Raw genomic sequence first — 15,663 nt, 5'->3', positions numbered from 1 at the left:
GGCCTAGCGAGACATAATGCCAAACCATGGTTTAGTGCAGGCATAGGGAACCTTCGGCTCTCCAGATGTTTTGGACTACAATTCCCATCATCCCTGACCACTGGTCCTGTTAGCTAGGGATCATGGGAGTTGTAGGCCAAAACATCTGGAGAGCCGAAGGTTCCCTATGCCTGGTTTAGTGTTACGTGAACCAGCCCGAAGGAGGCTGTCCGTTCCCCCTCCTCTAGGTGCTTCCACCATTTTGGAGTAGGATGCAACCACGCACCGGAAAATTGTAGGCGAGGGCAAAGCGTGGTTTGCCCATTCGGACGTGCCTGGAAACCAGGTTGCCACAAACGAAAGTCAGAAGCCCAGAACTTTGGCTCCTGAGATGAAGGAGGAGTTACAAGGCTGAAGCTCCTCAGGGCCCGTTTGTGAAACATCAAACCAGTCAGGCATAACATCTGAACAGACCCAGTGTCGGTAACCTGAGGCAACTCTTGGCCAACTGAGAATTCGAACTCATCTCTTCCCGGCTCAAGCTCAACACTTTTGTCACGCCAGAATACTAGGTCAAGTTTTTAAGTCTAGTTTCCCTCCACTCCTTTTATTGGGTGACTTGCACTCGTAAATGTAATCTGGATTAGAAGAGAGAGATGACAACTCACAGGGGAAAGAACTGAAACCTGCCCTTCCCCCGCCCCGCCCCCCCAAAATACCTCACACCATTTTCTTTTCCCATGCAGACAAGCAAACGTAGAAGTGACAGGGCCTTCATCCTTCAGAGCTGTGGGGGAAATTGCAGCGAAGCATTCAATGAAAAACATTTGAAGAACGCCTAATGTTTTGACACATTGAGTTCACAGGGAAAGAGGGTTTGCCTTGTATCCTGTTGCCGCAGATGTATGGTATGACAAGCCGGGATCTTTCAAACAAAAACCTTATCAGCTCAGTCACAGCACGGCCCAAACTCCTGTTTTTCTCATCGGAGAAGTCAGCTAGGCAGCCAAGAACCTACAAATAACAGTTGCCACCTTTGGGTTTGAAAAGTTCCATCAATCATGGGGGCAGAGTTCCTTAGTAGCTTAGCTCAATTTTTTAAATGAAGCCATGCCTCTGAGCTTGCACAGAGTACATTTCCCTTGAGAGTCAGTGTGATATAGTGACTGGAGCAAAGGATTCAGGGGACATTGGGTTTCAAATCCCCACTCGGTCTTGAAAGATCACAAGATGACTCCAGGGGCTGAACTGATATTACCCCTGTTAAGACTTTTCCCGGGAAAATCAGAGGCTTACTATGTCAGGTTCCTACTGGAAGACCGGATAAATGATAGAACATTAGCAGTGGCGAAGTTTCTATCGGTGGTGGCAAGAACTAATGATCTCTCTTCCTAAGTCTGTACATAATGCTTATACAACCTGAAGGCGGGCTGTCAAAACTGTGTACTGTTTTATAATGAATTGTTGGGTCTCTGGACCGTAATAAAGATTTTATTATTTATTTATTTATTTATTATTGCCCCCTCCTTCCACAATACAGTGGACCCTCGGGTTAAGTTACCTTCAGGTTGCGAACGTGGCAAACCCAGAAGTATATACACTTCTGGGTTTCGCCATGCGCACATGCACAGAAGGGCTCTGCAAGCTTCGCACATTCACAGAAGTGTTCTGTGTGCCACACGTGTGCACAGAAGCGGCGCCTCATGTTGCGGACTTTTCAGGGTACATAAGGACCGCCAGAACGAATTAAGTTCGTATATGAAGGGTCCACTGTCCCCAATAACCCCCTCCTTCCACAATACATTTAAAAGGGCATCAGATGTCAATCAGCCCAAAGCCTGGTTGGAAAGGAACATTTTTGCCTGGCACCTAAAGGTGTATAATGAAGGCGTCAGACGGACTTTTCCGGGGGAGAGCATTCCACAAACGGGGAGCCACTGCAAAAAAAGGCCCATTCTTGTGTTGCTGCCCTCCGGACCTCTTGTGGAGGAGGCACATGAAGAAGGACCTCAGAGGATGATCTCAGGGTCCAAGTAGGTTCATAGGGAAAGAGGCAGTTATTGAGGTATTGCAGTTCTGAGTCGTTTAAGACTTTATAGGTCAAAACCACTGTGGTCTAAAACACTGAGCCTAGGGCTTTCCGATCGGAAGGTCGGCGGTTCAAATCCCTGTGACGGGGTGAGCTCCCGTTGTTCGGTCCCTGCTCCTGCCAACCTAGCAGTTCAAAAGCACGTCAAAGTGCAAGTAGATAAATAGGTACCGCTCCGGTGGGAAGGTCAACGGCGTTTCCGTGCACTGCTCTGGTTCGCCAGAAGCGGCTTTGTCATGCTGGCCACATGACCCGGAAGCTGTACGCCGGCTCCCTCGGCCAATAAAGCGAGATGAGCGCCGCAACCCCAGAGTTGTCCGCGACTGGACCTAATGGTCAGGGGTCCCTGTACCTTTACCTTTAGGTCAAAACCAGGACTCTGAATTGGGCTACTAATTGGTAGCCAATGCAGTGGAACCAGGATCAGTGCAATATGCTCAAACCGTCTTGCCCTGGTAAGCGTAAGCAACCTAGCCGCTGAATTCTGCACTAGCTAAAGTTTCCAAACTGTCTTCAGAGGCAGCCCTACGTATAACGCATTACAGTAATCTAACCTGGAGTTTGCCAGAGCATAGACAACAGTAGTTAGGCTGGCCCTGTCTAGGTAAGGGTGAAGCTGGGCCACCAGCCCAAGCTGATGGAAGGCACTCCGGGGGCCAACTGAGCCTCCAAGAATTCAGGGGGAGGCGGGGAACGGGTTTTTAATGTGCCAAAGTTAAGAGTCCAAAACTTATAAGGATCCAGTCAAAAGGAACCAGAGTAGTTTAGGTCTCCGTTCCTGCTTGCCTTTTGCTCTCTCCAGGAAGAAGCCACTGCTCCAGCAAAATCGACTTTGGGCAGCCCCGTTTCTGCACGATGCCTTGAACCCAGGGCTGCCTAGCCATGTTCCCTTGCAGCTCTGCGGCTCTGCTTTGGGCTCTCCTCGGCCCGTCCCTGACAGCGGCAATCTCTCGCGCTCCCGAGCTCAGCGCCGCGCTAATTCGAGCAAAAATGACGATTGCCCTCCCCTCCTTCAAAAGCCTGGCACTTGACTGCCATTTCCAGAAAAGTGCTCAAATTACTAGCTGCGTTATTAAGGGCACAATGCCACGTCTCCGGCAATCGCATAATGGCACACTTATTATTAAAAGAGCAGAGGAGAGAGAGAGAAGGCAGAGAGCGAGGAGAGCTTTGCACCATCATCGTGAGATCGGTGGATCAGGGTTCCGCCATTCGGAACAGCTTTCCTAGAGAGCCCAGATTACTTAAATAAAAAATAAAAAAAATTCCCTTTTTACATAACAGGGCTTTTTGCTCGTCGCCACGCACACACAGGCAGAACCGCAGGAGCAAAGGCCCGCTTGCATTCTCCAAGTGCCGTTAATCCCACGGTTTGCCCTGAAAAGCATGTTAGCCTCACGGGGCCCAGCCTTGTAGGCTTGGCAAACGCCAGAGACTCCCACCGGTTTGATGCGAGTGCCAGGGTTATGCTTGGAATGCAAGGCCTGCTCTGGGGGCTGGAAGGAACAGTTGCAAAAGACGCCGGAGTCCAGAGGCACTGCAAACCTTTTTTTTTTCCTTTTTCTTTAGCCTGAAAAGAGGTCTCCAATGTAACTGCTACTCTGGAAGAAGGGTGCAATTTCTACTACTACTCCACCAGCAGCTGGGACCTCAGTAGGGGTGTGTGTATCTGTGTGTGCAGGTAGGTAGCCATGTTGGTCTGCCGTAGTCTAAACAAAATAAAAAATAATAAAAAAAATCCTTCCAGTAGCACCTTATAGAACAACTAAGTTTGTTCTTGGTATGAGCTTTCGTGTGCTTGCACACTTCTTCACACGAAAACTCATACCAAGAACAAACTTAGTTGGTCTCTAAGGTGCTACTGGAAGGATTTTTTTTATTTTTTATTTTATTCTGTGTGTGCACTCAGCTTCCACAATACGACCATGAAGGCCTGCTCCTCGCATAACAGCAGATGAAGTAAAAGACCTGTTTCTAAGCCACCAGGTTAGAATCATAGAGTTGGAAGAGACCACAAGGGCCATCCAGTCCAACCCCCTGCCAAGCAGGAAACACCATCAAAGCATTCCTGACAGATGGCTGTCAAGCCTCCGCTTAAAGACCTCCAAAGAAGGAGACTCCACCACACTCCTTGGCAGCAAATTCCACTGTCGAACAGCTCTCACTGTCAGGAAGTTCTTCCTAATGTTTAGGTGGAATCTTCTTTCTTGTAGTTTGAATCCATTGCTCCGTGTCCGCTTCTCTGGAGCAGCAGAAAACAACCTTTCTCCCTCCTCTATATGACATAGAGTGGCATGCAGTGTCTCAACAGACTTTCACCTAGCCCACACTCCATTCTTCTGCCTCAAACTTTTTCCATTTTTTGTACATATCCCTTTTAAATCTTAACTCAGTTAAAAGTTCTTTAGATAGCCACCCTGGCTTCTTTAGGCACCTTCCATGTTTCCGTCTCACTGGTATTGCCTCAAGTTGTGCTTTTAATATCTCCCTTTTAACAAACTCCCAACCATCATGAGCTCCCTTACCTTTTAGTATTACTGTCCATGGGATCTCACCCAGCGTTTCCCTGGGTGATTAGTTAGATAGTTAATATATTGTTAGGTAGTTAATAGATTGTTCACACTGCCAAATGAAAAAAAAAAATTTCCCCCTGAGCATAGAAAAGAAGCGTATCTGGAAGAAGGGGCCTAGCCCCGTCTTTATCCTGACATGTTGGTTTTCTGCACATGGGGACCTCCTTCCCACATGGAATTGCTCAACAGCACTTGTAACTTGGGAGTGGTACAGTCCAGAAACACACCTACGATATTATCCACTGTTTGCAAAAGTTAGGTCTGAGTGGCAGCTGGAAAGAAGCCTACCAGCATGGCTGATGGGGGGGGTGGGTTGCTCAGAGGAGAACGCCCAAGATGATCACTGTTTGTTATCAAAAGGTATGGCACCCCAGGGTCGAGTCATCAGAGCATGCACAGAGTTACTCCAGCTTTTTTTTCCTGAGAGACCTCTGGTCCGAGTGCCTAACTTAGCACCAGGGGAGACTGTCTGGGTGAACCTTGGGTCCCCCGGACGCTGTTCAACTACAGTTCCCATCATCCCCCTGACCACTGGGTAAGCTGGCTGGGGGATCGTGGGAGTTGTAGTCCAGTAACACCCGGGGACCTTGAAGAACACAGAATTCTGCACTTTAGCTTGCCTGCCTCGGGAAGAGAAAATCCCTGTGCAAACACAAAGCTGTCACTTGATTGGGAGTTGGATGGAATATGCAGAAGCGCAACAACTCTTTTTGACTCACCATCAAAGCAGCGGCTGTACAGCACACACACACACACACACACACTTCCTAAATGCACCTCTGCACCACAGAAGCAGTCGCCTCTACAATTTGTCGCAGAGCTGGTCTCCATGTGTTGGCACAATAGCAAACACACAGGCTGTTTATTTACGGCATCCCACCTTTTCTCTTGATGGCAGAAAGTGAGGATGAATTAAAGAACCTTTTAATGAGAGTGAAAGAGGAGAGCGCAAAATATGGTCTGAAGCTCAACATCAAAAAAACTAAGATCATGGCCACTGGTCCCATCACCTCCTGGCAAATAGAAGGGGAAGAAATGGAGGCAGTGAGAGATTTCACTTTCTTGGGTTCCATGATCACTGCAGATGGTGACAGCAGTCACGAAATTAGAAGACGCCTGCTTCTTGGGAGAAAAGCAATGACAAACCTAGACAGCATCTTAAAAAGCAAAGACATCACCTTGCCGACAAAGGTCCGTATAGTTAAAGCTATGGTTTTCCCAGTAGTAATGTACGGAAGTGAGAGCTGGACCATCAAGAAGGCTGATCGCCGAAGAATTGATGCTTTTGAATTATGGTGCTGGAGGAGACTCTTGAGTGTCCCATGGACTGCAAGAAGATCAAACCTATCCATTCTCAAAGAAATCAGCCCTGAGTGCTCACTAGAAAGACAGGTCCTGAAGTTGAGGCTCCAGTACTTTGGCCACCTCATGAGAAGAGAAGAATCCCTAGAAAAGACCCTGATGTTGGGAAAGATGCAGGGCACAAGGAGAAGGGGACGACAGAGGATGAGATGGTTGGACAGTGTTCTCGAAGCTACTAACATGAGTTTGGCCAAACTGCGAGAGGCAGTGAAGGATAGGCGTGCCTGGAGTGCTCTGGTCCATGGGGTCACGAAGAGTCGGGCACGACTGAACGACTGAACAACAACAACAACCTTTTCTCTGAAGGAGGCCGAGACAGCTCTCCTGCTCCTCATTTAATCAACACAGCAGCTTAGGCTGAGAGGCAGTGAGCTTCGTGGCCCAGTAGAGGTCCTTCAAACCCTGGTCTCCCAGATCTTAGTGCAATGCTCTTGCCACTAGGCCACACTGTCTCTACCATGCAGGCAGCCGCCATCCTCCCTTGATGTGCTCGTGCATCCACAACGGCGCTACTGGAACTCCCCTTGCCACTTCTGCCCACGGCCTTGGGTCCTCCAGTCCTAGCAGGAGTCGCAAAGGGGTATACAAGCTCTTGTCAAGCCTGTAAGAAATAAATCTGGGGGTGGGGGGGATGGCATGGGAAAGAAGGGGTTGTGAATCGAGGAAGTCCCCTCCCCTGCAATATAGGGACAATACTAACCTAACAGGGCAGGTGTAACGATTACTAGATCATGTCTGGACTCTGCTTTGAACACTACGTAATTGCTAAGCAGGACAATCACATTTTCTCTATCTCCCAAGCGAAAGGAAGAGGGCAGCCGTAGCTTAATGCCTCGTTCCACAGAGTACAGAACTCCTTTATTGCTAAAATTAAATGTGAGATTCAGCATAAATGCTCTGTTGGTTATAGCTGGCGCCCACAATGAAGCAAGTAATTGTTTGGTGTTCACCAAATGCTTTTTGTTGGCATTTTTAGTAGGTTGCATTACCGCTCACTCATTTGGAGCTCTTTCAGATTTAGGGGGGGGGGACACACATTCAAAAAATGCTCCCCCAAATCCCTTATTTTCTGCCTGCTCCCCCAAATCCCTTATTTTCTGCAGCTTTTGAAAAGTGGGATGGCCTTCCTCCTCGAGACAGTGCTCCTAGCCAATCAGGGATCACTTAGTGGACAGGATGACATCGTGTTATAGGGCAGCCAATCAGATCTGACCTGGAAAGGATGCCAAAGAACTGGGGGTGGGGGGTATGAAACAGCCATCCCAGTGGACAGACATGTTTCCTGCAATGCTTGACTCTCGCTCTGAATGGACAGACACATTTGGCACCTTTTGACCGACATACCGAAAGAAAAAGGGAAAACCCAAAGAGGGAAGCCGTTTTGCCAGGGCCAAAAACACCCCTCTACTTCCTAGCCAAGAAGCAACTGCACCCCACAAACAACAACAACAACAACAAAGCCAGGAAATAAAATACCACATTATTCCACATCAGGCCTAATGAAGAAGCAAGCCAGTATTGGCAAAGTCTTGCTTTTCGAGCAACGGATGCTCAGTGAAACAGGGATGAGTAGACTAAAAGAAGCCTCCCTATCAATCAAACCTAAACATTGCCAATCTGTTGCTCTCCTTCTAAGGACACTCAAAGCCAACCCAAAAGAGCATGCGATGATGAGAAGTCGTCCCCAGCCATAGTTTTGAAGGCAGGCCCTTGTTCTATATGCTCAAATTCCCACACAGCCCAATAAACACATGCCATTTCTGACCACAAACAAGGCTTGGGGATTCAGCCTAATCAGACTCTCCGAATGAGACTGAAATATACTCGGAGTCAAGTGTGAACTTCATGCTCTTTATTCAGCTCATAGTAGCAAGGAATGAGTCTTTCCCCAAAACGTCTGCTATATATACATTATTTACACAATGGGCCCCACGTGATTGGCTAATTCCGGGCTACTCCTGTAGGACAATCAGGTTGCGGATTCACTTCCTCCAGGAGCCTGATTGGCTGCTCTTGCAGGCCAATCAAGTCGCTGATTCACTTCCACCTGGAGCTGGATTGGGTGGCTCCTGTGGACCAATCAGACTGCTGCATTCTGGATCCTATTGTTCTAGGATTCAGCTCAGTACATAACAGAGACCTAAATGGGTATGTCACATACCTGGATTCACCATTGGTTGTGCATTCAATGGAGAACGGCAGCCAATCTTGGCTCTCTTGATGACCAGGCCTCAACAATACAACTGCTTGCTTGTTGGATTCATATGCTATGTCAAGGGTGGGGAATCTACATCGAGGGCCTCATCCTTTTACAGGCAAACTTCCAAGGGCCATGTGTCCACAGTAGGCACAGGTAGAGACAAAAGTGGGCATAGCAATGCATGGAACTCTAACCTTTGCCCAGTAGGCTACTTTTCTAGCCATATACATTTGTGGATCCTATGCAGCTCTCTATCCCAGCAAGGAAGAGCCATGATCACAGTTGGACACATCCCAGCCAGGCCAAAGCACTCAAGGAGGGCAAACAACATGGTGTGTGGACATGCCCAGAGGCCCGAGAAACCCAGAGGACCACATTCAGCCCTGAAGCTCTTCCCCCATATGCTATACTTTTACCTGCATATATTATATACACTTGCAATAAGCTACTAGGATTTGTGGACAACTACCCTACATGACCCACCTAGCAGCTCGAAAGCACGTCAAAGTGCAAGTAGATAAATAGGGACCGCTCCGGCGGGAAAGTAAACGGCGTTTTCGTGCGCTGCTCTGGTTTGCCAGAAGCGGCTTAGTCATGCTGGCCACATGACCCAGAAGTTGTACGCCGGCTCCCTCGGCCAGTAAAGTGAGATGATTGCCGCAACCCCAGAGTCATCCGTGACTGGACCTAATAGTCAGGGGTCCCTTTACCTTTACCCTACATGACAAACCACTGAATGACAAGAGGTAGCTTCTCAGGACCTTCAGGTCCTGGGCTGATTCCACCCACCCAGGTTGGCGACTGGATCTTCCAAGACAGGAAGTAGGATAAGAGGGCTTCCTGTACGAACTGAGCGTTGCTTGAGCCAAAAAGGTGTTCCTGAACTCTGATGTGGTTCTACATCCTTGCTCCTGACTAGTGACTCGTTCAATGGGTCTTTGTTCCTGGCGCACCTCAGACCCAGATCTGAAAATCAGTGATGCGGTTAAGTAATTTACACTCAGGACTTAGTGGTCTCTCTAAGGTGGGTTGTTGTTTTTAAGAACCTAGCAATGGTCCTCTCCAAGATGAGGTTGGACTATAACTCCCATTGTCCCTGGCCATCCTGGCTGGAGTCCAACTACATCTGAGACTCACCCGAGGCATCTTGGTCCCAGGCCATTTAGGGTCTTAAATCTTATTTCTTTAGGCTGGTTTTCCCTCACAACTGTTGCACCTCCTATACAGAGGATCCATTTTACAATGGAAAGTAAACTTGATTGAATGTGCACATTAAAAAAAAACTGCAAATAGCATCAGATTGGGAGGGGCCCCCTGATAATTATTGGGACCCCAGCAGTCAGAGGGGGAAGTTAAAAGCAATTCCTTCCCCTGCTACGGTGCTGAAGAAAATCCCTCATCCAAACTTATTTACACTGGTCGGAAATTTTCCATTACAGTCATACCTTGTGTTACCAACACTGCATGTTGCGTTCATCACGGGTTACGAACTTGCCGAACCCGGAAGTGCCAGAACGGGTTACTTCCGGGTTCGGCAGTTCGCGCATGCGCAGACACACAAAATGGCATCACGCGCATGCGCAGAAGCACCAAATCACATCACGCACATGCGCAGACGCGGCACTTCGAGTTGCGGACCTTTCAGGTTACGGACGGGGCTCCGGAACGGATCCCGTTCATAACCAGAGGTACCACTGTAGTGTCCATGGGGGTTCCATCTCAATACGAATAGTCCTCATCTCTTCCAAGTCAAGGCCCATAAAGCATCCCTAACAGATGTCTGTCCAATAGCGGCTTGAAGAGAAGGAGATGTCCTAGTCTTCCTAAAAATCTAGCTGAGTAGAGGCAGAGCAAAGTTAAGCACTGGAGAAGGAGAAATGCCCAAGTCTTGTTTGTATCTTCTGCTTTTCCTATCCTAGGCAAATGTGATGGATAAGCTTCATCGCCAGCCCAATCTTCTTCTTCTTCCCTGATCTTTCAGACCTTCCTTACAGGTTTTATCTTCTAGGCGAGAAATAAAACATCAGACATTAAAAGCTTCCATGTACAGGGCTGCCTTAAGGTGTCTTCTAAAAGTTGTACTGTATAATTATTTATCCCCTTGACATCTGATGGGAGGGCATTCCACAGAATGGGTGCTACTACCGAGAAGGCCCTTGGCCTGGTTCCCTGTAACTTCACTTCTTGCAGTGAGGGAACCGCCAAAAGGACTTCAGAGCTGGACCTCAGTGTCCGGGCTGAACGATGGGGGTGGAGATGCACCTTCAGGTATATAGGGCCAAGGCCGTTTAGGGTTCTAAAAGTCAGCTCCCACACAATATGACCTATCATGGCTTCAATCAGTTTCCCCCTGAAAAACCACAGCTGGATTGCGCTAAGACTGTTATCCACCGTAACCACTATTTTTTTTAGTTACAGGTATGTAGCTGTGTTGGTCTGCCATGTGAAGAAGTGTGCATGCACACAAAAGCTCATACCAAGAACAAACTTAGTTGGTCTCTAAGGTGCTACTGGAAGGATTTTTTTATTTAGTTTTGACTATTTTTTCCCCTAAATCTTAATGCTGCATAGACAACCCTTGTTTTCTGTTACTGGGCACCACAGTTCAAGAAGGATACTGATAAGCTGGAACGTGTCCAGAGGAGGGCAACCAAAATGGTCAAAGGCCTGGAAACGATGCCTTAGGAGGAACGGCTTCGGGAGCTGGGTATGTTTAGCCTGGAGAAGAGAAGGTTAAGGGGTGATATGACAGCCATGTTCAAATATATAAAAGGATGTCATATAGAGGAGGGTGAAAGGTTGTTTTCTGCTGCTCCAGAGAAGCGGACACGGGGCAATGGATTCAAACTACAAGAAAGAAGATTCCACCTAAACATTAGGAAGAACTTCCTGACAGTAAGGAACTGGAAGAACTTCCTGTTCGACAGTGGGATTTGCTGCCAAGGAGTGTGGTGGAGTCTCCTTCTTTGGAGGTCTTTAAGTGGAGGCTTGACAGCCATCTGTCAGGAATGCTTTGATGGTGTTTCCTGCTTGGCAGGGGGTTGGACTGGATGGCCCTTGTGGTCTCTTCCAACTCTAGGATTCTATGATTCTAGGATTGCCACCTGTTTTCCCGACATAATTCCTGTTAACCATGGTGTGTCAGGCAGGGACCTAACAGGTGGCGATCTTCCCCATCGCTAACTTTCCAGCTGTTGGATTCAATCCCACAGTGAGTACAGGCACAGGGGCCCTGGCCACTCCCACCCCCACTTTTTTGCATGCCAGTGTTGAACCTAGGAAGGGAGGCAAGAACACTTTCCTATTGTTTGGCCTCCAGTATCTCCATATATTCAAATATATGCTATCTCTGCAGAGGGAGTTTCCATTTCATAGCCAAGGAAAGTTCCATCATGGATAGACACTCAGATACTTCCCGGATCCATGATTCTACAGCATGTGTGGGGAACCTGTTTCACCCAGAGGGCCACATTCCTTCCCAGGCAATGTTTCAAGGGCCACATGGCAGTGGCGGGCAGGGCCAGATGCAGAAGTTGGCGGGGCAGCAAATTTAAAATTTACCTTTGTTACAGTAAGCTAGTTTTTCACACATCTCTTTCACTTCCCGTCCAGACAAGCAAGAGGCATTATCAAAGTCCAAGGACACAGCTTGGGGGATGAAGCAGATCAGCCCCTGTGCCTGAAGTTCTCACCCCTGCTCTACAACTACAGGCTGATTCACAAGCACACATTATTATAATAATGATGATGATGATGATGATGATGATGAGAAATTCAATGTCATATTATGCTGATGTTTCCATCTAGATGAACCAAACCCCCATCTCCTCCGTGTTAGAAACTTGGATTTATAAGCTAGGGGACGCGGGTAGCGCTATGGTCTAAACCACTGAGCCTCTTGGGCTTGCTGATCGGATGGTCAGAGGTTTGAATCCCCATGACGGGGTGATCTCCGGTCGCTCTGTCCCAGCTCCTGCCAACCCAGCAGTTCAAAAGCACACCACTGCAAGTAGATAAATAGGTACCACTGTGGCGGGAAGGTAAACGGCGTTACCGTGCGCTCTGCTTTCCGTCGCAGTGTTCCGCTGCGCCAGAAGCGGTTTAGTCATGCTGGCCACATGACCCGGAAAGCTGTCTGTGGACAAACGCCGACTCCCTCGGCCTGAAAGCAAGATGAGCGCCGCAACCCCATACTCGCTTTTGACTGGACTCAACCGTCCAGGGGTCCTTTACCTTTTTACCTTAAGCCAATGATATGGCTGCCAACATGGAATGTCTAGTTGCCATTTGGGGGAAAGACAGCTCTAAAGTCTTATTTTTCAAATGATGGACTGATTGTTTCTCAATTAAACACCTGGCTAGTTCAGAGGACAACCCTGAGCCAGGTTAAGAACTCTGAGAACTTAAAAGAAGAAAAGTCACTTTTATCCAGGAACTGCCCACATATATATTGGCCTATTCCTGCCTTTTTCTTAACGGTGACACAGACCATTCATAACGGTGAGTGGGGTGAAGACAAGCCACAGGAATTAATTATAACATTGTTCACTGCTCCTGCTCAGGCTGCACAGAAAAAGCATTTCAGTTCCTGAAATTCATTCCTGATGGTGCAGATAAAATAGAACGGATGGAATTCTACAGGATGGAGTATTAGTGGGGGGGGGAGCCAAGATCCAATGCTCCCCAGGCATGCACCTCCAGAGCGTGGAGGTGTCAGGCACCATCCTGGCGCCCAGGCATCTTCACTTGGTTTCACCTACTGAATTTCAACATCTGTCCTCTCTCCATATGCTGTACAGAGCCTAGGGCTTGCCGATCACAAGGTTGGCGGTTCAAATCCCCACGACGGGGTGAGCTCCCGTTGCTCGGTCCCTGCTCCTGCCAACCTAGGAGTTTGAAAGCACATCAAAGTGCAAGTAGATAAATAGGGACCGCTCCGGCGGGAAGGTAAACGGCATTTCTGTGCGCTGCTCTGGTTCGCCAGAAGAGGCTTAGTCATGCTGGCCACATGATCCGGAAGCTGCACGCCGGCTCCCTCGGCCAGTAAAGCGAGATGAGTGCTGCAACCCTAGAGTCGTCCACGACTGGACCTAAATGGTCAGGGGTCCCTTTACCTTTACCTTTACCCCCCAAGTCAATTACAGGTGAGGGGAAGCCCTGCTCACACAGAAGCCTTTCTGTGAGTTTCTGCTTACAGGACTAGCTAGCCGAATCCCACCCGTTATTCCTATTCCCATTATTCCTTCACCAGCGGGTCCCAGAGCGGGTTGGAACAGTTTGAAAGCCTGAATTAAAACCAGGTAAAACATATCACAGTCACGGGAACAGGTCCTGAAAACACACACCTCAAGTGTCACAAGGCCAGGGCAGGAAAAAGGCGTGTCTTTAGCACCTTAGAAAGCTGAATCCAGGAGGTTAAACCACTAGCCAGATGGGACGCCATTTCGAGTGACATCAGATGACCTAAGAATTTAGCCTGACCTGCGATGGTCCATTCACACATGCCAGCCAGCTTGACAGTGCTGCAATTGTGGAGTGAACAAGTGTTTGCGAGAGGAACAAGCTGTACCCTGCAGGCCAAACTATGCAAAGATTGAAGATCTGAGTTTTGGATTACAGCTTTTCCACACCAAAAAAAAAACCCCCATCACCAACATCCCCATTTGCAAACCAGATGTAGAACTTACACACACACAACCGAAACCCAGAAATCCATATACAACTTTTCGGTTCCGGATCCTACCCATGGTAAGATTTCTCCCTTGGGAAGATCTGCACTGCTGAAGGACTGTAGGCCTTCGTTGCAACCCAAGGCTTCTCATGGCCAAATAACCCTTTCAGCGCCCTTCATCCCAAGCATCCAGATTGTGTCACTTCCAATAAAATGTATATTCCTGATCTTGTCCCTCCCTGCCCTTGAGCCGTGTGTGTGTGTGTGTGTGTGTGTGTTATAAGGCTCCAGCCCTCCCTCTTTTAAGCTGGCACCTTCTCGCCATTGCAAACGCAAGGTCTCCCACCTTTCCAGTGCAGAAACACACCTTCATTTCCGCAAAAGCAGAAAAGGGAGAAGTGTCGCATGGGGGAGGGGGCGGGATCCCCCTCGAAAACCGATGCAAACTTGAGCAGACTCGCTAGATAAAAGGGGAGCTGGGAGAGGAAACTGTCACAAATCCGATAGAGACCCTCTTGCAATTCAATACCTCCAAGCAGATGGGGTTTTTTTCCCTCTCTCTCTCTCTCTCTCTCTTCCTAAACCGACACCACCCCATCGGAACCCACACTTTGCCTGAAAGCTCCTAGACAATTCATCTAAACACGAATGTCATTCCGAGTTCACCAGAAAGGCAAAACAAGCCGGGGAGGCTTCCGATGGCTATACGACTGCAAGCGGCCCCCGTCAACTTGTAACGATTGCATTTGGGGGGTGAGCTAATCCATTGCCACAACGTCGGCCCAGCTATGAAGGAATTTTAACTCTTCGCATGCAACAAGACAGCTATTGTATGCTCTTCCAGCATCTCTGCACATCTCCCCCCACTTGCAAAAAAAGGAGAAAGCCTATATATGCAGGGGAGATATATAATTATGCATGCAAATAAAATTAAAAAGAGCCCTACCCCCCCCCTTCTGATCCACCTTGGCTTGCACGCACGCACACACATCTGCGCTTTGCAATGTGGACACACAGAAGTAAGAAAGGGGGGGGGGTGTTGGCAGCTGGGGAGAAAGAGACACAGAATAATTGCAACGATCGAGGCAAGTTTGCAACGCCCTGGCAAAGGAGAGCAACTGTTTCGGCCCAAAATAAATAATGAAACAAGGCAGAAAGAGAGAGAGAGAGAGAAAGAGAAAGGGAGCGAGAGAGAAATGAAGTATCGCATCCTGTACCATTTTGATGCGAGGGTCTCAGGTCAATTGAGCCCCGGTGCTCCTCTCCTTGCAGGGGGGTTGTGATCTCCATGAAAATGTTGGAATGTGACAGATTAGATCTTTCTTTTTCTTCTTTTTTAAAGGTGTGTTTCTCCTCCTCCCTGTTTTTTTTTTTTTTCCTTCCCCCTTTTCCTCTGCAGTGGTTCCTTCTGCTCGGCTGCAGCGGGGGGGCCCTGCGCTCTCGTCTCTCCTCCGCCGCCGCGGCTGCCTCTGGCTAGCTTGCTGCCACCGCCGCTCCTCCTCCTCCCCTCCCGCCGCCCGCCCCTTTGGCTGCTGCTTCACTCCGGCCCCCCCATCGCCCTGTCAGCCCCGGAGGAAGAGGCAGGCCAGCCTGGCAGCGCGCTGCCAATGCCAGAACCCGGGACCAGCTGATTGGAGGCGCCGCCTCCGGTGCGCCTGCGCGCGCGGACCTTTTCAATTTAAAGGGACTTTTGCAAGGCGCGCTCCCACCCAACCAAATAGCCGGCCTGCACAGGGGTGGCTGCTCCTTCCAGTGTCGGATTTATGTATAAGCTAAACAAGATATTAGC

At 48.8% G+C, this 15,663-nt stretch overlaps 1 protein-coding gene across 1 annotated transcript in view; it reads right to left on the bottom strand.

Annotated features, from left to right (window-relative positions):
- The window catches only part of ZBTB47 (zinc finger and BTB domain containing 47), a 36,370-nt gene extending 21,130 nt beyond the window's left edge, over nucleotides 1-15,240 (bottom strand). Inside the window, exon 1 of the mRNA XM_033165770.1 lies at nucleotides 15,092-15,240. Within this exon, the coding sequence (XP_033021661.1) occupies nucleotides 15,092-15,094 (3 nt within the window). The 5' untranslated portion in view covers nucleotides 15,095-15,240. The remainder of the gene's footprint in view (nucleotides 1-15,091) is intronic.
- Nucleotides 15,241-15,663: the final 423 nt, after the last annotated feature.

The sequence above is a fragment of the Lacerta agilis genome, chromosome 12 (genome assembly GCF_009819535.1).
Source record: "Lacerta agilis isolate rLacAgi1 chromosome 12, rLacAgi1.pri, whole genome shotgun sequence".
In the NCBI taxonomy this organism is placed as follows: Eukaryota; Metazoa; Chordata; class Lepidosauria; order Squamata; family Lacertidae; genus Lacerta; species Lacerta agilis.
Note: the sequence above shows the minus strand (reverse complement) of the source record. Positions and strands in the feature narration are given on the sequence as shown.